Source organism: Camelina sativa, chromosome 19, assembly GCF_030686135.1.
Source record: "Camelina sativa cultivar CO46 ecotype springtype chromosome 19, ASM3068613v1".
In the NCBI taxonomy this organism is placed as follows: domain Eukaryota; kingdom Viridiplantae; phylum Streptophyta; class Magnoliopsida; order Brassicales; family Brassicaceae; genus Camelina; species Camelina sativa.
Window position 1 is genome coordinate 9107175 of NC_141898.1, and position 22019 is coordinate 9129193.

The window sequence follows — 22019 nt, forward strand, 5'->3', positions numbered from 1 at the left end:
TTTTTGGGCAATGCTTTCTTTTTGGGGTGCAAAATGTTATTAAATATGATCATACCTTATTTTGCACTTTAATTCTTCGTTTTCTTTAGCAAGTAGCAACCCCGTATTATTCAGCTTAATTATAAGACAAATATGAATTTCGTGTCGTATTGATATCGTAATAAAAACGTCTGAAATGGATAGATGTCATTGGTGGACCATGGTCCATTGGCAAGTACGATAGTCGCGTGAGTGTGAAAAGCTATAGGATTCGATAACTGACCATGCCTATGGATCCCAAAACGCCGTCGTTCCGTAGTTGGAGTCCATGGCCATTGACAATTCCCAAATGTTTTGTTCCAACAAATTTTAATATAGGGGAAAAAGGTAAACGAGTATTTTATACGAACTCCTAAAAATGTCAAAACTCGGCTAGCTGTCAACAATCGTTTTCATTTAATTAGGGTTTGACATTTGAGGTCGGATCAGTTTTTTTATTTACATAAATTTATATTGGAATCCCACGGGTTTTAATTATATATGCATGTTCTCAAGACTCAAGATGGACCAGAATTTAAAATTTAAATATAAATGAATTTTATAATTTTTAAAATTAGAGAATTTATATGTATGGAATATTTGTTTAAGAATATAATTTTATTCCGGGAAAAATGCCAAAAAAATCTCCAACTTTTAAATTTGGGACAAAAAAGCATAAACTTTTGAAATGTCATTTAAATCATAAAGTTTAGTTTGACTTTTTAATAAAATAGTTAATTTTTATTGACTGAGCCATTTAAAGCATGTCGTTAAATCTCCGTTAACCGAAGGGTCACGGGGTTAACTTTCCGTCACATGTGTTTATATATATATATATATATATATGTAAGTTGTTAAAAAAATTTTAGATCTCCTTCACATCCAAATCTACCGCAATCAAATTTCCATTTTGCCTCCGTGTATCAATGATGTATTTAAAGTTATCCTTATGAATAGATTGATTGCTCGATTTGGGAAAGCCAGGGATCGATGTTATTCTATGGTGGTTTGTGGACTGGCACCGACGATGGAAGCTCTTGACCGTCAAAGGCTTAGGCGGACATGGTTTCTTCGGGATCGGTGGTGGTTTGTGTAGTGTATTGGCGGTGGGTGCTCTATCTTTGGGTCACGAAAACCAGTCCAGTCAATTGAAATTTTCTTGCAGTGACGTCACCCTCTACCAGATGAAGAAGACGAAAAAAAAATTACTAAAAATAAGAAAAAAATTCATCAAAATTGCGTATCTGTTATTCGAACTCGGAATCGCGGAGGTATTTTAACTCACGCAATACTACCAAACCACATCATCGTTCACTATAAAAAAATTTAACAACTTACATATATATATATATATATATATATATATATATATATATATATATATATATATGTGACGGAAAGTTAACCCCATGATCCTTCGGTTAACGGAGATTTAACGGCATGCTTTAAATGGCTCAGTCAATAAAAGTTAGCTATTTTATTAAAAAATCAAACTAAACTTTGTGATTTAAATGACATTTCAAAAATTCCTGCTTTTTTTATCCCAAATTTGAAAGTTGAGAATTTTTTTGGCATTTTTTCCCATTTTATTACTTTACTCTAGTTTCAAATATTTTTAGTTTCAGAAAGAAGGAAAAAAAAACCTCTAGTTTTAAAAGCCAAACGTTTCGGGTTTATATATGAAATGTCCGACAAATTGAATAAAGAAAAAAAAATGAAAACAAAATATATAATTCATTTTTTGGGGTTGATATTTTTTACCTTTTTACCATTTAATTCTGTAATATAGTTTTATAATTTTACGTATTGTTGGACGCATGCAGAACCAATATTTGTTTATCTATTTTTCCTTTTACGAAATCTCTTTATAATAATCTGGTCGAAACATATATTCTTGATCTGTACAGGATGCCAATACTGAATTTAACACTTTTATCAACGGCAATTCTTAAAAAAAAGTCTAGGCAGGATAGGATCCAAAGTTTTTAAAAATTTACGTCTTGATACTATATATTAGGTCTTGGTATAAAATCCGAACCGAAAAAATCAAATAAAAATCGAATCGATATTGAGGAAATATCGGTTTTTGTTTTATTTTTGGATATCGGATTAAATCCAATCCGAACCGATATCCGATAAATATCCGAATATAACCGAAAATATAAGAAACAACTTTATAAAGATAGATGTATACGTAATAGATATACACACCTAACTATATACAATATACACAAATCATAGATATACTCCTATATCTACGTTATTGTTTACTTTGGTTTTTATTTTTTATTATTGACACGGTCTTATGTGTCATTTTGGATGTTCAATACGTCGCACTTTTATCTATTGGTATAATTTTATGCTAGTTTGAACTTTAAACTTTTTATTTATTTCATTTCTATTTTTTTCAAATACTTGGTTAGTATGGTTTTTTGGATACAATCAGATTAAAAAATATCCGAATAAAACCTTATCTAATAAATTTGGTTTAATTTTGGTTATCGACAATATATCCGAACCGATTTGAAATTTGAATTATCCGAACTGAAACTGATCCGAATTTTTTAAATATCTGAATGGATATTAAAACCAATATCCAAAAAATCTGAAATCCGAAATATCTGAACCGAATCTGATCCGATATCCGAACGCCCAGACCTACTAGAGAAGATCTTAAGCCATAGCTATCCAAAAATGTACTTTACAAATGATCTTTTTCTAAAGAGTAATGAAAGTCAATCGACATGAAAAGGTCATTTTTTCCTTATCGTAATGAAAGTCAATCAACTTGTATGAAATTTTATTTCAATTGTCCTCTCTTTCATTTTAAAATAAGTAAACAAAAGAAAATGTGTTGCAAGTTGTTCTCTTCTTTGTCGGCGTTTTGATCCGTACCTGTGGAAAATTTCACAATGCTGTATATATTATTAAACAAACATTTATATAAGATATATTATCAGTTTATATGTGATGTGTTAACTAATAACTTTAAATTTATACAAATTTATTAATTAAAATAAAGAACACTCAATCATTCTTAAATAGTTAAATGTAACACTAATATATACTTGTAAATATGGAAAATAAAAAAATATGTAAACATGGTTTTTTTTTTGAAAAATAATATCTTTATTTTTATGGTATTCGTGTTCCATTTTTGTGTTCTAAAGATGGATAAACTGAAAGAGAACGAGTATATTGATAGAAAAAAAGTATTTTAAGAAAACCAACTCTAATGCGCATACACATGAATCTAAGCTAAGTCATCCACACAATCGCAATTCGCAAGTACATATATAATTCACGTTAAAATAAACGTTATGACCTTACTACGTAGAGCGAGTATCACATTTTTCTGTTTTCTTGTTAAGATATTTTGGTATATACCATTTTCTAACTCAAACTAAAACACAATATTGGAGTTCATATCATATCTTGACCATATCCAAAACTAGAGCAACTCTTTCTGGCCTTCCATTTTTTCGACCTTTTGACCAGTCACATTGATTAGAGAGAGTATATGAAATGTTATTCTGGAAGCTGGCAAAGAAGAAGAAAGTACAGTAAGTTGAATCATGTTCGTCTTCCAACAGTCGATCCGTGTTCACAGAAATTACAGAAAGTTGAATCATGTTTCTACAAACAATTCATAAGATATACAACTATACAAGTATCCGACAAATCTTGAAGTTGGTCTCGTACACATATATACTTAAAAATATCTAATATAGTTTTATACCTAATGGACGTTATATTTGTTTAGTAAACTCACAACTATCCTAGCTAATTAGTTTTATAAATTCAATCGGAGCGGATTAAAAACAAAATGGTCCATCGGTCTAGTCCAAAAAGACGTTCCTTATCATTTCATGCCTTCATGGAAAGGAAGGAGTCAGAAAAGTCGAAACATCTGGAAGAAAACTTTTTTTCTGTCACATGTCGAAACCGAAATAAAACTAATCAAAACATTAAAAACAAAGTAACAAAAATCAAAACTCCGCTTGGACAATAGTGTAATCGTCACGTAATGTTTTGTGCAAGGTGTGAAGATGATCAGCCGCCAACACAGCCACACACGCGTTATCTTAATTTTCTTCATATTCAACCAACTTGTAAGAAAACCAAACCGAATCTTCGTACGGACGCATCTCATGTTCAATTATTTTCACATTGCTCAAAACCATGTAATAAATTAATTACTCAAGACAGTAAAACAATAGATAAAACAAAAAACTACATCTCATTATTTTATGCACACATACTGCAGTTTTGAGACCGTCCATTTAGTTTTCTTTTCTTTTATTAACGACCGTCCATTGAGCTTTTCGTTCAACACTTTGTTTAATTTCCAAAGTTGCATATAAATTACCCTTGTTTTCTTAATTAATCTTTCTTAATTTCTTAATACACGGATCTCTCATGTGAAAACTGGCGTTCCCGGTATCTGACGGTCACGTCTTCAGTCTTAAACGCCACGTGTCATTCCCCACGTCGTCCGTTCAACAACCTTATTTTTTCTTTTGCTCTCTCTATATATACATCCCAACGTCCTCCTTCTCCACTCTTTATATCTTTCTTACCAAACACATACTAAAAGTTTTTCTCTCAAAATCCTAGAAATAATGTACTTTTTTTCTAATCTTTTTTTTCCCACACGACAAGGAAATTAAAACCTCATAATTTCTTGACAGAGAAATATAAAAACCTTCCAACTGCTCGATTTATTTTTTTTTTTTGTAATCTTGAAAAATATGGTTATAGCTACAGAAACCACCAGTGGTGGTAGTCATCACCGGAGACTCACTTTCGCCGCCTTCTTAAACTCCGATCCCGCAGCCGAAGAAGAAGAACAACGGAGCCATGGTGTTGATGTTGATGCCATCAACCCCAGTACTAGCAACAACAACATGAACATGAACAAGGAGGTTCATTATTACCAACAACGTCAAAGCAATGCTTCGACTACTAGCGGCGAGTCGTCTCCTAATCAGGTTCTATCTCCATGGAATCAAACTTACTCTCCTTACTACACCGACACAACAATGACTCCGTCCATGTCTCCCTCCCCGTGGAACCAAACTTACTCTCCTTACTACAAGTCTCCTTGGATCTACCAGAGACGAAACATGGATGATGATGGTACCGACAACGGATTGGTCGGCACGATCGTTAGACAAGACGGTCATGTCTATTCGTTAGCTGCTTCTGGAGATCTTTTATTCACTGGATCCGATTCCAAGAACATTCGGGTTTGGAAAGATCTCAAGGACTTCACCGGGTTCAAATCAACAAGTGGATTGGTTAAGGCCATTGTAATAACCGGAGATAACCGGATTTTCACCGGTCATCAAGACGGTAAAATCCGGGTTTGGAGAGGTTCTAAAAGCAGAACCGGAAGCTATTCACGAGTCGGAAGCTTGCCGACGTTGAAAGAGTTTTTGACAAAGTCAGTGAACCCGAAGAACTACGTCGAGGTTCGTCGCCGGAAAAATGTTCTCAAGATCCGTCACTACGACGCCGTTTCTTGTCTTAGCTTGAACGAAGATCTTGGTTTACTCTACTCCGGTTCGTGGGACAAGACTCTCAAAGTCTGGAGACTATCCGATTCGAAATGTTTAGAATCGATTCAAGCTCACGACGACGCGATCAACACGGTGGCTGCTGGTTTCGACGATTTGCTATTCACCGGATCCGCCGACGGAACTTTAAAAGTGTGGAAACGTGAGCTTCAAGGCAAAGGGACGAAACATTTCCTGGTTAATGTGTTGATGAAGCAAGAGAACGCTGTAACGGCGTTAGCGGTTAACTTAACGGCGGCTGTTGTTTACTGCGGTTCTTCTGACGGCAGCGTTAATTTCTGGGAAGGGCAGAAATATCTTTCTCACGGCGGGACTCTACGCGGCCATCGTATGGCGGTGCTCTGCCTCGCCGCCGCCGGGAGTCTTGTTTTAAGCGGGGGAGCGGATAAGAATATTTGTGTGTGGAGGAGAAACGGCAATGGGACACACTCGTGTCTCTCGGTGTTGATGGACCACGTGGGACCTGTTAAGTGTTTGACGGCGGTGGAAGAGGCGGAGGACGGCGACGGTGAAGGTGAGAAAGGAGATCAGAGATGGATAGTGTATAGCGGGAGCTTGGACAAATCGGTGAAAGTGTGGCGCGTGACGGAGACGGCGTCTACGGTTATCGGCGGAGATGTGTTTTGAGGGAAGAGAGAGCACGCGCCGCCTTAAGCGCGTGGAGATGCGGACTATGGTAAAGGGGAATGTTCCGCGGCCCATGTGATTCGTGCCGTTGTGGTCAAGGCAGAGTTTTTATGGCCGGCTAAAAGAAGCAGTTCATACAGCCAATGGGGAACTGCCACGTCGATATCTAAAATGGTTTTTTAATAGAAAGTTCCAATAGTTTATTCGATCTTTCTTTTGTAAGTGTAACTGCACATATTTTTGAGTTACGTTTTAGAAAAATATTGTTTCATTGTATTAAATCATTTTGTTTATATACTTTATTATTTTATGGAATTCGTTTAAACATGAAGCTTTTCTATTATTATGGAGTATTATTTTACAATTGTTCTTGTCTTAGAAAAACTGGAATAGAAGATTAGTAATACGTACGTTATAGGTTAATTTGTTAGTTCAGTTTTGTTGAAAAGGAAGAAAGTCAGTTGGAAATTGGGATTTAAAGCCTTTTCTTTTCTGGTGTGTCTTCATGAGCTTATGTCAAAAAGTCTCATTTTCGTGGGATCTAACATGCCCTTTTTATTTCTAATAAATTTCAAATTTATATAACACAAGAATCTAATAGATCTTGGTTTCTCTAGATATTATCAAACAACATAATTTGTTTTTCCAGAAGTAGAAATACAATCAGTTTGTACCTGCCGTATGATTGGTTGCATTTGTAATTGTACTCAAAAATATGACCACTGGTACTCTGGTAGTCATGACTCGTAAAGTCGAGTAAGTAATAGTATATTGTAAATTTTTCACGAACGAATGTACGAGAATGTTGAAAAGATGATTATTTAGTGGCTAATCAATGCACTAGCTATAGTATACAAATCATCAAAGAAATCAACAGAAGAATACGTTAAACACATCAAAACCTAAACTAAGTGCCACATATGTAGATAGATCACTAGATGAGATCTCATACGTTTTTGGATTATTTCTAAATTGATCTAGTAGAAAATCGAATAGGAAATTTAAGGTTTATATTCGTATGTTAGGTTGATTTGTTGGTTCAGTTTGTTGAAAAAAGATGTAGCCATTATATTGGAAAAATGAAGAGGAGATGTAATATTTTATTGCTGTCTTCATGAATGTATGTAAAAAGTCTCACTTTCGTTGGATTTAAGTTTGATACAAATCTATGTATAGCTAGTTAGCTACATATATATTGCATCTGTGCACACTAAAGTACAGGGAAAAAAACCTAAAAAACCGCCATCTATTTTTTATTTGGACGTTTAATACCTCTTATTATTTTATTGGAAGAAAAATACTTAGTTTATTTAATTTTGTCATAAAAAATCTTGGTTTATAGAATTGTTGGTGAATTCGTATAAACGAGTTAACACACGTCAACGGACGTTACAAAATTTCTGACGGAGTTAAATTCTAACCTTCGTCGTTTTATCCTTTATATATTAATGTTTTGAATTATTTTCAATATATATTCACGTAACTCGGGATCGACACCCACCATACACCAATTTTCTAGAAACTTTTTATTTTTTAACTTTCCTTCTTTCTTCGCAGAAAACTCTAGCGCCGCCAGCCCTGACCACATCTTCTCCGACATTGGTCAAGAGCCCATCATGAGCTTCTTCAGTCTTCTTCCTCCTTTACCAAATACACTCTTCTAGCTTCTTCAATCTTCTTCCTCCTTCACCAAATCCACTCTTCTATCTTCTTCAATCTTCTACCTCCTTCACCAAATCCACTCTTCTAGGTTTTCAATTTCTCTCTTCTCTTCTTTAGTCATGGATATGACTACTTGTGTTGCTAGAAGAACCCGTTTGAAGACTGATTCTTACTTGAATTTGATTATGCGTGATGCTTGTTCACCATTTCTCAAGAAGAAGAAACGGCGGCGGAGAGGCTGTGGGACGGGAGATGCAAATGTCGACCAACGGCGGAGAAAATGTGGTCTGGTTTAAAAAAATAAAAAAATTTAAAAATATAAAAATTAAAAAAAATAACTGTGTTTTATGGGATTGAACCTGGGTTTGAGGATTAATCAGTGTTCACCCATCACCAACAGACCACGGTAATAAAATCATTAATTTTTAAACCAAATGGTATATATACTATAAAACATGTGGACGTTAAGATTTAACACCGTTAAAATTTGGTAACGTCCGTTGATGGTTGTTAACTCGTTTATACGAATTCACCAACCGTTATATAAACCAAGGTTTTTTATGATAAAATTAAATAAACAAGGTATTTTTCTTCCAATAAAATAACACGAGGTATTAAATGTCCAAATAAAAAATAGATGACGGTTTTTTAGGCTTTTTTCCCCTAAATATACATACCCTTCTGTTTATATTTTAACTAGAACGAAAAGCTGATGAATCTTGATCCACCAAGATTATCAAGATAGCAAATTATAAGTTAAGAGAGTTTGAGTAAGTTTGTAAAAATTGTAAAATTCATAATGATCATTGGGATGACAAGTTCCTATATAAAATTTAAATAGTAGTTATATGCTTTGTAAAAAATATTAATGCTCTATAGAATTATGGAATATATGTAATATCAACAATGATATCTACAGTTTTTCACTTTTAAATTTTATTTGGCATTTTTGAATGTATTATTTCTGCTCTTATAAGGACCATATAAAAAAAGACTGAAAGATTTTGATGGAATTAAGATTTGTACCCCAAACAATAATATCATGGGTTATTTATTTATTGGTGCTACATTTTAATTTTGGATATGAAACTGGAAACTAATGTACTTGGTACCCTTGACACATTGACATTCAGTTCAAACTGCGTGGTAAATAAACGCAACATCTAAAAACTATTTGAATTGGGTATATTATGGTCTATGTGGTTTTCTCTTGATGATTAAGGTTACAACAACAAACATCGAGGTTAATTATTGTGCGCCACCGTAGTTAGGCAAAGCCCCACTAGTTTCTTGTCCAATTGACTTTAGTTAATTAAGAATGGTTATGCCCATAATCTCTTGACTATTTTATTATTCAATGCTATATTATTGTGTCATATCATATGGTAGACTATTATATATAGTTCTTGTTAAGGTAATCATAACTCATATACTCCACTACTCTTTTTCAATATTAAAATTTCTCTTAAACCGTAGGCATATGCATGTAAATAATTTGTAAAGCACGTTTTCGATTAACATAATTTTACGTTCACACACGCATTCAGCACTCAATGGAATTATATGTAGCTCGCGATCTACTCTCGATCAGGGTTTAATATATACGTTTCAACGATGCTAAATTAAAGAGTAATTAAAAAGTATGTGCGTATGGATAACACAATTTGCATAAAGAATCCGCACAAGAGGTCAGAAAACATTCACTTGCTTATTATTTCTCTGAATTAGACAATAATAATTTGCTTACAAAGAAGACAATCATGTACAGTAACAGAATTATATATTTTGGAGAATTTTTGAGACTTTGGGTTCTTAACACATTAACACTTAAGACGAGGCGTGAAAAGAAGATCATTTTGGTTGTTCTTTATGATCAAGTATTAATTTATATTAATTTGTTAACCTGATTAATGTAACCGACCTTAGTTCAGTTGGTAGAGCGGAAGACTGTAGTCGTTTGCAGACAATCTTTAGGTCGCTGGTTCGATTCCGGCAGGTTGGAATTTTTTTAAAACATTTTAACACATAAATGGGCTTTAAAAGATAAAACTCGGCCCATGTTATGCTTATGTTCAAAAAGCCTAGATCATTCCGTTTATAAACAAAATCCAAAGTTTTCCGAGATTAAAAACAAAAAAACAAAATAATTACTGTTAATCAAATTGTCAAATTTTGCTATGCAAAAATGAAAAAAGTTAGAACTTGGAAGATAAAAGCTTTACTTAAACTCATGAAGGTAAGTAAAGTGACACAAAACTCTTTGATTAAAGCTGTAGTGATGTCTTTCGTAAAAAAATAAAATGAAGTGGTAATGAAAATACTCTCATTTTGATATATGAGTCGTGTTGTCTTTAAATTTTTAGATTCGTGAAAGTTACAGTCGATATTGCACCAAGAAGTGGTTCATCAGATACTTTCTTTTTCTAATATAAAAGGTTAGCCACACTGACACATATGATCTCTTAATTAAAAGTATTTAACGAAACCAATATTTTTGATCGATTAGACTAATTGCGTTTAGGTTTAGTAGACTCACTTATAATCAAAAGGTTAATGGAAAATAGCGAATCTAAAACTACATACATTGTATGTACCAGTACCATGTTACTTTAATTTGCTTTTGACTAGTAGTTTATCATGTCACGCAAATCTTTCATTTTGCTTGTGATATAAATAAATACATTCTTTGACAAACGTCGACCATATTATTCACCAACATAAAAACATACAAGCTTAAAAAAAGATTCAAAGCTTTATCAGAAAAACATGGGAACCTTCTTAGGATACTTGGTGCCCGGTCTCTCACTTGCAATTCTCGGTCTCTGGCATATAATCAGTACCATACAATCTTACTCTCATAATTTCCCAAACCCAAATTTCACCTCAAGATTCTGGTTCCCTTTCCCTTATTATAATAAAAAAACTTAGACATCTTGAGCTTATCTTTATTATGATCGTTTCCTTCTTATCCATTTACCTATTAAACCCATATTTCCCTTCCTTTAAATTATCCTCCTTCAAACCAAAAATCAACCACGTCTTAATGTTCGTACAACTCGTTATGTTTGCATCTTCCACTATCATCTTTGACTTAATAAATCCTTCTGATGAAGATTCTGGTTTTATCGGGGTTCATGCAACCTTGGTTTTCATGCAAGAAGTACTCTTCCTCCTTGATTCTCACTCCACTGATCACTTAGTTCTTGAAAGCCAGTACTATTTCCTCCTCGAACTCGCTGCCTTTGTCTCCTTCTTTTCGGCTCTTGTGTCGACACTTTACCCTAAATCTTTTTATGCGTCTATTGTATTCTCGGTTTCGGTCATGTTTCAAGGATGTTGGTTCTTGAACATGGGGATGGAGTTCATGCTTTTGGTTCCAAATTATGTTCAAAGAGGTTGCGTGACCTATACATCAAGTAACAATAGTATTGGTCTTGATCACAGTGCGCTTGTTTGTGAGTCTCCTTGTACAGAAATTATGGCACAAGCGTTAGCAAATTTGGAGTTTAGCTGGATTTTGTCAGCAATATTGATCTTTACATGTGTATTGTGTCTCAAAATTTTCGGAGAAAGTCTTCATGTTTCCCAATTGCCAGTTGTCATCGTTAGAGTATGAACGTAGTTTTCGACAAGGAGGTGATCGTTCTACTGTCGTGGAAGCCTCGCCGATTCCTTCATCAACATTAATATATTTGGCCTCGTTTATATCTTAATATGATAATCTAGAAAATATACTATTTTGTTAGCTGTATGTAAACTTTTACTATATGATGTTTCCCTAATCTTTGATTATGAGACAAGCTTTTTTTAATGTATTATATGTAGCAACGAAGTATACAATGGTATAAAGCGAGCCTTCTTTGTATACAAGGGTTATACTGTTTTCCCAGTTTCACTAGTGTAATTTCTTTCTTGTGCTTGTGCTGTGACTTCACTACTTTGGTAATTTTTACCTTTTACATCCTCTAGTTAAAAAAGCTTCAAAGCCTTCAATAGTATATTTGTCCCAAAAAAAAAGAAAAAGCCTTCAATAGTATTTTGAGTGGAGGGAAGTGAACTGCATAGGAAAAAGAGTCTTTGAAAACTACAAAGACTTTAAAGTGACTTTGTCACTTTGTCAGATAAAATCTTACTAACATAACGACAAAAAAACTTATCTGCCTTCTCGGTTTCTCTTTTACGGCTTTAACTCTCACCCTTTCACTCATCACTCTCCACTTTCTCTCCTTCTCTTCATTGAGCAAGAAAATTAAAAAAATGGTTACAACCCGAAAAACGAAGGCCAGAATCACCTCCTCCTCTCACGGCCGACCACCGCAAGATCCTGAGTCGCCGGTGAAGACGTTCTTCAAGATAATCTTACCTTCAACAATGAAGAATGACATGATGGTAATTTATCAACACTTTAAAAATAACTGTTTGCATGTTTTGTTATTGGTTCAATTCGTTGTTGCTTTGCTAATTTCTAGGGATTATATCAACAGATTTCACTAAACAGGTCTCCATCTTCTTGTTTTAGAGATCTAGAAGGGATATTAAATTTGATTATTTGTTCTTAAGACATGCAGATCTGACAAGTGACATGTTGCTTAGCTGTTTTTGGAAATGTCGATAAAGTTTGTTTTTTTCAACTTTAAGCAGAAGATACCGCCAACATTCGTGAAGCTACAAGGGTCTAAACTCCCTGATGTTGTTACATTGGAGACTCCTGTGGGATTCAAACGTTCCATAAAGCTCAAACGGATAGGTCAAGAGATTTGGTTCCATGAGGGTTGGAGCGAGTTTGCAGAGGCTCATTCCATCAAGGAAGGCCACTTTCTCTTGTTCCAATACTACGAGATTTCGAGTTTCCGTGTAATAATCTTCAATGTTTCGGCTTGCGAGATTGAATATCCACGGGATGCAGTTCACATCAGTGACAGTGACGATGATATAATCGATATTACAGACGAAAGGTTTGTTGGAACTCAAATTACAAGGGGGAATAATCAATCTGTTAATGGTGGTGATACAGAGCACAACCCCAAGAAGAGACCAAGTGACATCGAGTTTGACAAGATTCTACAGGGTAAGAAGACTTTGTACTTAATACCGTTATGATTATGAAGATTAAAATCTAAATATCTTTAACTATGTTGTAGATGTTGATGTGATCAGTTCAATCCATGTGCCCAAGGAAGAAGAAGACATTAGAGTCTTCAGGGGATAACAAAGAGCTTTTAACAGAACCAAGACCTGCAAGTGTATTTGTTGTGTAATGTCAAAAGTATTGACTTGATGAAACTAAAAATCGCACAACAAGTAGTGTTTTGATCCTGACCTGTAACAAGCTATGTTGAAACAAAACTGTAACCTGGTCTTGTTTTTATTCTTCTTTCTTTCATCTCGTTCCTCACCTTCTCTACCTCAACCCATTTCCCTTTATGAGCTAACACATTTGATAAAGCGACATAATCTTCACATTCAGAACTTGAAAACGAAAGCTTCTTCTTCTCCTCTTGTTCCATCTGAAGGAGAGCCTTCCCGATCTCTTCGCCCATTACAGTATCTCCATAGATACTACAGGCATTGCAGAGACTTCTTAACAAGATAGCGTCAGGTTTTATAGGCATACCTAAAACAAACTCGTAAGCTTCTTGTATTCGCCCTGCTTTACCAAGAAGATCTACTATGCATCCGTAGTGTTGAATAACCGGTGTGACACCAAATCTTGTCTGCATGCTTTTGAACAACTCGATTCCTTCTTGAACAAGACCTGTATGACGATAAGCCGAAAGCAAGCTAGTGAAAGTGATTTCGTTTGGTTTAATCCCAGATTCCGCCATTCGGTTTAGAAGGTTCGGTGTTTCGCTTCCTCTTCCATTGAGAGCTAGTCCTGTTGCCATTGAAGTCCATGTCAAGACGTTCTTCACTTTCATTAGCTCGAACACGGCGAATGCGCTGTTTAAGCAGCCGCACTTTGAGTACATGTCGACAAGTCCAGTACCAATAAAGACATCAACTTGGGGAGTGAAACCGAGTTTTTCTATGTAACCATGAACGAGAGAACCAATTTCGAGCAAACCCATCTGAGAAACGGCTGAAAGAACACAAACCATGGTTGTATCAGTAGGTCTAACTCCATTACAGCACCAAGAGAATCTCCGAAACAAAACCATAGCCTTTCTAGCATTGTGATTCCCTTTGTCCTTATGTGAACAGTATCCACCGATCATTGCGTTCCATGTAACAGAGGTTCTCTCAGGCATTTCATCAAACACCTTCCTCGCGTAAAGTAAATCCCCATTCTTAGCGTAGAAATGGAGTAGAGTTGTTCCAAACAGTTCAGATTCATAGAGAAACCCAAGCTTTTTCACCATACCATGAACAATTCTACCAACCCGTAACGCTGAAGACGAAGCTGACCACCTCGCACAAGCGCCCAAAACGAAGACAAACGTTCGCTCATTGAGATAAAGCAACGAACTTTTTGATGCCCAACTGGCGAAAATTCGAATCGAGTCCTCTGGTTTGCTACATTTAAGCAATGTGTTGAAGAGAAACTTGTCAGGATGGCCAAATCGAGGAAACACCAGTAAATGAGCAAGCTTGGAGCTTTCTGTAGATGGCTTTGAACAGTAGTGGCCTATAAGTTTGCCGAAAAGAGAATTATCTTGGCAGCCATTGGTTACCAACTGAGCGTGGATTTGCTTAGCCTGAAACAGAGTTTTCGAATTCTGATGCAACAAGGACAAGAATCTTGGTCCGGGAAAAACAGAGCTCATAAGCACCAAACTCTGGTTCTGTAATGGTTCAAGGCAAATAGAAGAAGGAGAAACAAAAGCAAAGAAATAAAGAAGAATGAATGACGAATCCACAACACAAACACAAACCCATCTTCATCATATCATCATCATGATCACAAGTTTTAGATACCAAATTGATGGAGATTAGGGTATTTACAAACTTCTTAAAAAATTCTTAAAAACCCTAACTTCTTCTACTCAAACAATTTGAGGTTATATATAATGGGGTAAAAACAACTTAACTTATCCACATCGAAAACACAAGTAAACCCGAGAAAAAAATAACGAGACACTGACGCAATGACACAGACAGAGAGAGTTTTTAGTTGTTTTTTAAAATTAAGATACCCTACACGAAATTGTACTTGGAAACCCCCCCACTGCATAATGATCACACCATGATACAGTACTTTGTTCAGACGTACTCGCTGACTCGAAAGGCCGTTACTTTTAGAACGAAATCTCTGGTTCTGAGCAGTTCGAACACACAGACGTCTCCTTCTCCTAGATTGTTCTCCAGAGTAAACTCGTACCATCCTTGACTGAATTTAGCTCTCCCAGCTTTGTAGAGACATCGTACAGGCCATTGTTTCTCCGCGAGCTGGACCTTAATGAACCCTGAGATCCCACTTAAGTACTTCTCAGCAAAACCCGAAGGAAGATACTGTTGGAAAAAAGAAACAGAAACATAAAGACTTCTTTAGAGATCAGTGAGCAGAGAAGACCGATAAGATTAAGTCTTTCTTATGATGTTTTTATTACCATGATGCATCCTCTGTATAGATAAGATGGTCGCAGGACAACTCTGAAGAAAGGGTTTGTTGGCTCAAACGTTTTGGCTGCATTGATAGCCCTCTCTCTTTCTTCTGCAGTCACGGTTCTCTTTCTCGCGGAAGCACTCTCGTAGAACTTTGAACGGTTCTCCGGGTCATCATCACGCGGAGCAGATGAGTTTATCTCCTCTGTAAGGATCAAAAAGGAAGGATCATATCATGAGGAAGAATCTGTCAATCCTCTGAAGCATTTAAAAGGGGGGAAATGCTTACCAGGATCAGCATTCTTCTTCTTCCTCCCTCTCTTTTTCGGAATTTTTGGGGTTGCCATTGACTCTTCAGCTGGAAAAAGAGAAAAATATCAACCATCAACGGGTAATCCAATCCGCAAAAGATAAAAGGCAAGCAGTTGGTTATAGTATCACCTTTAACAGATCCAGTGAACAAGCTTTGGATGGCTGAACTAGTATACCCTTTATTGGCGGGTACTGTAGACTCAGGAAGTGTTGATGGGTACAAGGAAGAAGGATAGATGACCTCGGCATCTTCATCTTCGAGGTCTTCAAACAAACGGGCGCGTTTGAAGTGGTTGTGTGCGGAATCCATGAGACCGGTGGAATGGTAATTGATCTCAGAGTGTGATAAGTTGAAAATGTAGACGCTGAAGGCAGAGTTGCCTTCGTATCTAAAAATCAAAAGGTAACCAATGCGAATGGAGTAACGGTCAACAAACTCTTGCCAACCATCTTGAAACCAAATTTTGTTGTCAGCTTTCCTTAGTCCTACACGCCAAACATGACCATCAGGTACTGTGAGTGCAACAGCAACCGATAGCTCATCCTTGAATTTACTCACAAACTTATCTGGGACTCTCTGCACAAGCATACCGGTATGAGATATAAATAAGCATTTTAAAGGTCCACAACAATGACACACAACAATGATATTGCCAAAAACATAAAAATCAATTACTGGAGAGAAAAGACGGCTTGAACTAATTTAAAAAGACAATCTAACTGGCCATATATCAGTTTAGAAGGCATCAACAAGGAGACACAGTCCATTACTACACATGTAACATGGTACATTTATCTCTGAATAGATTGATTATGCGACTTGTATGATTTTATCAGATTTATCATATGTTTTGTCAACTTAAATGCATGTGTTAATCGGAAAGCATTATTCACTTAGATGCCAAATGGAGAGCTAAAAGAGTATGTGGGTTTGTTCAAAACAATGCACAGACTTTTCTTGGGGAAATCTGCACAAGTGATGACTAATCACTGTATCATATATGGTGGGAACAAAAAGCAGATAACTTTAAAACACACAAACATAATACAGAGAGACCTTGAAAAAAAACAAGTCAACTACACTCAGTTTGAGGGATTTCACTCTATTACCAATAAGGAGTCTTAACTAACAACAATCTCAGAGCTCCTAAGTCAAACTGAGAAAGACAGTCAAAAAACATAGAATTACAATTAGGGAAACCATAGTAAACAGATCTCAGCTTTTACTACTCGGAAATTGGCATCATCAATCTGACAGAATCAAATCATCCTCAAAAGTCAAATCACTGCCAAAAAAAAAAAAAAAAACATTCCCAAACTACACACAATTTAGCAGTCAGAGAACACATATATGCTATTCACGATCTTGCAACCCCAATTTCCCACCCAAAAAAAAACCAAACAATGACCATAAAAGAAACTGTATTGCAGACTTCCGAGTTCGAAATCCACAAATTCACATTTGACCAATAACAACACAATACAAGCTTCAAAAAATGGAACTTTTCAGCACCAAATCCTTAACTCGATTATTCCTACCAAGAATCAAAGACAATTCAAACTGCAAGAAATCAAACAAGTGTTGTGAAAACATCTCAATTGCGCACAAAAATCAAAACTTTTGAAATCCCAGAAATTGGAAGAGGGGAGGAGTACAGAGAGTAGTAGGTAGTTTACCAGACGCTTTTCTTGGATAGTAGATGAGAAAATCAATTTATGGAAGAAAGGGCGTGGCATGTTCAGACACAACAACAGTGACCAAGTAAGAAGAAAAAAAAAAGAAGAAGAGACGACTCCCAGAGAGAGAGAGAGAGAGAGAGAGAGAGAGTCAGATCATGAAACGACGACGGAGAATAAAAGGACAGAGACTGAGAGAGAGAGAGAGAGAAGCCTTTTTCTTTCAGATCTGAAGAGAGTTTGTTTGTGTTGTGTAAAAAGCTTTTTTGATTATATTAGTCAAAGGGGGGGGGGGGGTGTGTTACAACACTACTGTCTCTCTTCTTTTTTTCTCTCTCTTTACACCTGATCTGAAGAGTGACCCAACCAAACAAACCCAAGAAGATGAAAAAAAAAAAAAAACAACTTGTAAAGCTCGAGCGAGTTGTATCTGTGTTATCTCGGTTTTTAACAACTCGGTGAGTCGAATCGGTTGGTCACTCGTGTGTAATTTTTTTTTTTTTTTTTAACAAATCAAAAGCCGACTTGCCCCTCCACCTACTCCTCTTTTTCGACCATCTTTTTTTTTTCTTTAATAACAAATATAAAAAAAAATTTCATATTTGTTTCTTTTTTATTGCACGCAATATCAAACAACAATATATTATTGCCTTATGAAATAGTACATTATTTTGATTTGATTTGATATTCTGTTACTCCCTCATTCTGCAAAAAAAAAAAAAAAAAAACCCAAATAGTATCATTAAAATTTTTAAACTTGTCAAACCAAAATTTGAGTATTTTATGAAGCTAACTTAAGTACAGCCACAGGTAAACGAACCTATATTTTAGCTGTGAGCTATGCCCGATCTAAGATTTCAAGGGATGGCTTAGCGGATCGTGGATGGATATTGACATTCGTAAAAAATTTGAAGTCCAATTTAATCTTGATCTTTGCGGCCAAGACGATTTATGCGTCGTAAAGTCCTTTGCTCCGTCTTACTTTGTTATTCATGTTGGTATAGTGATTTGTGTTTAACAGTGTTTATTGTTGTTGCTTTCGTAGATTTCGGTCTTTTTTTTTTGTTCCCCATGAATCTCTGTAATGGTCTCGCAAATATTTGAAACGGTTACACAGAAAACTTTGACTTACAGTTGGTTTGGGCTTACTATTGTCCATTGCCCATCGGGTGGTCGCGGCGTTATTTTTGAATGGCCCATTGCTTTTTTCTGACTTCTGACAGTTTTTCTGAATAGTTAATGTAGGATAAATATTCTTCTTTTCACCAGTTCGCGTGCATATTAGGAAGTAACAAATCTCGCTGTTTTCTTATTTAAAAAAAAAAAAATCCAAAAGTAGTTCCAATCTCGCATGCATGTCCAAAAGCATTCAAGTATAATGAAGGAGATTCGTTTTTTTTTTTAGGGCATGATGTATGAATATGTATGTATCGCTCTAAATTTGGATTGAAGAAGTACATAATGAATGAGATTTAATTTGCAGCGTATGCATACACATTAAACTATTTTACGGTATGAATGTGAATAGAAAAATAATTTAAGCTCTGAATTTATCGCTCTAAACACTTCTTGAAATCAGTTATGTTTCTTGAAAGACAAACTTCCTCACCCCAAATTTAGTAATCTTTGTATCTAAGCACGTTTTGTCGGTTTTTAAACCTCCTTTAATGGCTTCTTGTGATGGAAGGGAGAAGAAATGGTATTGAAATCTCATCTGAATCATCACATGTATTCATCACCACTCTGTGTAAGCATCTTGTATTAATTTTGTGGGTTAATTAAGTGGTATTTTTGAAACTTTGCTAATTCAATTCTTTTTACCGTGGCAACTGGCAAGTTAGCTAGAGGCAATCACGTGATTTGTTTGGATATATGTGTTTTTGTTTTTGTATACTGACAACGCATATCTCAACCTTTTTTTTCAGATTCGTTTGTTCTATAGGATAAAAATAGTAAATCTATACAGCACACTAATCAATCTTATTATTATTTTTGTAACAAACTCAAATGATAAAATATTGAAAGATGAGAGGTTTTCTTCAATTCCAATTCAATTTGTAAACATGTGAAATTATTAAAATAAATATAGCCTAAAGACGTACGTAATTAGTTTCTCATTTATCAAAATTGTAGGTCAATGTATATTTGGGAATGTTCTCACCAAAAAAAAAAATATTTGGGAATGAAATGATCGCAAATGATACAGTTTTTGATAGAGGCAGTTCCTTATAAAACAATTTCAATTTATTATTAAACATGAAAAGTCACGCTACATTTTGAGAAACATTTATTAGGAAGAAACACTGCATATTAGTTATAAAGAAAAAAACAAACAGACTGAACTTGATTGACTAACATGAGACTTAGATATAATTGATGTGATTAACTAAGCCTTAAAGTGATCAATCTGGATGTTCTCAACCTCGAGCTTCTTGTAATCACTTCTGTTTCTCGAAACAAAGAACTTTCCCCAATTGTACTTTTTGTAACAAGGCGGGTTCTCTTCACTTATAAGCTCTTCCAATGGTTCGATGTTGACTTCATGTGACGGGAAAAAGAAGAAGGGTATTGAGAACCTCTCTTTGCTTGAGTTCACCACCACTCTATGCTCTGCACTCCAATACTTATCATTTGTCCAAACCTACACCACAAGAAAGTTTTATATTCATTCATCATTGGTTCCTAGAATACATCAAAAATATATATATTGATCGTATTGGTTTTTAATTACCTGAATACAATTTCCAATGTTAATGATCAAAGCATCCGGGTTCGGTGTCACAGGGATCCATTGTCCATCGGATCTACGACTCACTTGTAACCCACCTACACTATCTTGGGCGAGGACGGTTATTGCTCCTGCGTCTTTGTGACGTCCAACACCTAATGCTAGGTCGGGGTTCGGGCAAGGAGGGTAATGGTTAAACCGCACAAAACTAGTTTGGTCATTAAAGAAGCCGGCTAAGCGATCACCAGGTAGACCCAAACTAATGGAGATAAGTTCCAAGAGCCTAAAAGCTAACTTCTCAACTTCTCTTGCATATTCTTGGCATATCTCTCTACAACACACGATAAAAATTCACTTTTCAGGATAATTAAATAATGAATTATAACGAGGCCCAATGGGCCCTAAACTCTAGGTATCGTGAAGAACAATCAAGATGGTCACCTGAATTGAGAAGGGTTTTGAGGCCACTGGTTGGTGAGCTTTCTGAGATCGGTATCTTCCGGCTCGGTTGTCGCCGGAGCGATCGTCGAATCCTGCAAAAAGAAATCAAAAATCTCTTTCCAGTCTCTAACGTTCTTGGTGTGTTCCTCGTCGTGGTAACCCATAGGATTCACTTCGTCTCTTTTCACTTTCCTCTTCTCCTCCGTCGTTAGGTTGAAAAACTCAGCCATTGTCTCATCTACACGACGCCTTAAATCCGCAGGCAAGCCGTGGTTTACCACCTGGAAAAATCCCCATCTCTTGCATGCATCTGCAATCTCCTTGGCGATGGCCGTCTTGTCATGATCTGGATCTATGAGAGAAGAGAGGTCGATGGTCGGGATCTCGTCGGGGGAAATGAGATCACCGGAGTTAATGAGGTGTGTGTTGGGTCTGTGTTCTGGAGCTTGGATAAAAGCTTCTCCGAGATCTCCCATGGCAGTTTTTTTTTTTTTTGGCGGTGATGCTTAGGCTTTGGAGATATCGCTTTTCTTGTTCTGTTTGTGGTGTGCTGTGGATGGTTTGTTTGTTGTTGCCTTTATAGTAATAAAATGCCGTGACACGAAATATGTATCTAGACATATTTCTGTAGACCATTAGTTTATTTTTTGCCACGCGCTAGTGATCTAGTTTTTGTTTTTGTTTTGTCTTACCAACACTAGGTCAATTAAAGCTGTGATATGATGCTTTGTATGGTAAGATATGGTGACATTAACACCTTTCATCTTTATTGTGTGGTACGTGGCTTAATAATTGCTGAATGCAATTTTTAAGGTATTTAATATCGAATTTTAAGGTCCTTTTAAGATGTTCTTGATGAAAATTTTCTCAGATGCCCGGTATCAACCATAATTCGGAATTTTGGATATTAGTTCATCAGTTTCTTAGAAAAATTGAAGGGATAATCAAATTATCACAATTGAAACCATAAGAATGGCAGGATCTTACAAAAAATAAACTGATCCAGTTTGTGGTGTGTTGTCTATGGTTCGCTTGTTGTTGCCTTTATAGTAATAAATCCCATCACATGAGAATGTATCTAGACAAATCTTTGCACCAGCACCCTTAAGTTTATTTTTACAGATTTATATTTTACCACGCTAGCGATCTATTGGGCTGTGTCGTATGTTAAATTGTGTATATAGGATTTAGCCTTTGTGACGATATTGTAAAACCTTAAAGCTATGTGTATATAAACTGTCATATGAGAAATTAATAAAGTTGAAGGAGTTTGATAACCAATTCTACATGGTAACAGAGGAAAAGATCTAAATATTAGGAATGTATATATCATTTGGAATGTATATATCTGTATAGAAGATTTGATTGACTCAAATCTCTCTTCTTGATTATTTACAATAGTTGTATATATTTTTTTTTCCCTTTCTTGTGTA

General features: G+C 35.6%; 4 protein-coding genes and 2 pseudogenes across 5 annotated transcripts; 3 read left to right on the top strand and 3 right to left on the bottom strand.

Moving 5' to 3' along the window:
* The first annotated feature begins 4584 nt into the window (after positions 1-4584).
* On the top strand, positions 4585-6551 carry LOC104765759 (protein JINGUBANG pseudogene; annotated as a pseudogene). The gene has a single exon (XR_015591796.1). The product of XR_015591796.1 is annotated as a protein JINGUBANG pseudogene (transcript).
* A 4051-nt stretch (positions 6552-10602) lies between these two features.
* LOC104765760 (uncharacterized) lies at positions 10603-11803 on the top strand (annotated as a pseudogene).
* A 113-nt stretch (positions 11804-11916) lies between these two features.
* Positions 11917-13269, top strand: LOC104765764 (B3 domain-containing protein At3g18960-like). The gene is made up of 3 exons (XM_010489524.3): positions 11917-12275; positions 12528-12954; positions 13028-13269. Exons 1-3 carry the CDS (start codon positions 12144-12146, stop codon positions 13093-13095), a joined length of 627 nt encoding a protein of 208 aa, XP_010487826.1. The 5' UTR covers positions 11917-12143; the 3' UTR covers positions 13096-13269.
* LOC104765762 (pentatricopeptide repeat-containing protein At3g18970) lies at positions 12803-14861 on the bottom strand. The gene is made up of 2 exons (XM_010489523.3): positions 13207-14861; positions 12803-13121 (listed from the first exon to the last, which is right to left on the bottom strand). The coding sequence occupies exon 1, from the start codon at positions 14648-14650 to the stop codon at positions 13217-13219; it is 1434 nt and encodes a 477-aa protein (XP_010487825.2). The 5' UTR covers positions 14651-14861; the 3' UTR covers positions 12803-13121; positions 13207-13216.
* A 2-nt stretch (positions 14862-14863) lies between these two features.
* LOC147920340 (B3 domain-containing transcription factor VRN1) lies at positions 14864-18145 on the bottom strand. Its single transcript, XM_087501728.1, has 5 exons — positions 17418-18145; positions 15870-16317; positions 15718-15786; positions 15434-15633; positions 14864-15335 (listed from the first exon to the last, which is right to left on the bottom strand). Exons 1-5 carry the CDS (start codon positions 17475-17477, stop codon positions 15087-15089), a joined length of 1026 nt encoding a protein of 341 aa, XP_087357854.1. The 5' UTR covers positions 17478-18145; the 3' UTR covers positions 14864-15086.
* Positions 18146-19643: 1498 nt separating this feature from the next.
* Positions 19644-21349, bottom strand: LOC104767628 (protein LATERAL BRANCHING OXIDOREDUCTASE 1-like). Its single transcript, XM_010491625.2, has 3 exons — positions 20587-21349; positions 20149-20476; positions 19644-20058 (listed from the first exon to the last, which is right to left on the bottom strand). The coding sequence occupies exons 1-3, from the start codon at positions 21060-21062 to the stop codon at positions 19804-19806; spliced, it is 1059 nt and encodes a 352-aa protein (XP_010489927.2). The 5' UTR covers positions 21063-21349; the 3' UTR covers positions 19644-19803.
* Between the last annotated feature and the right edge of the window lie 670 nt (positions 21350-22019).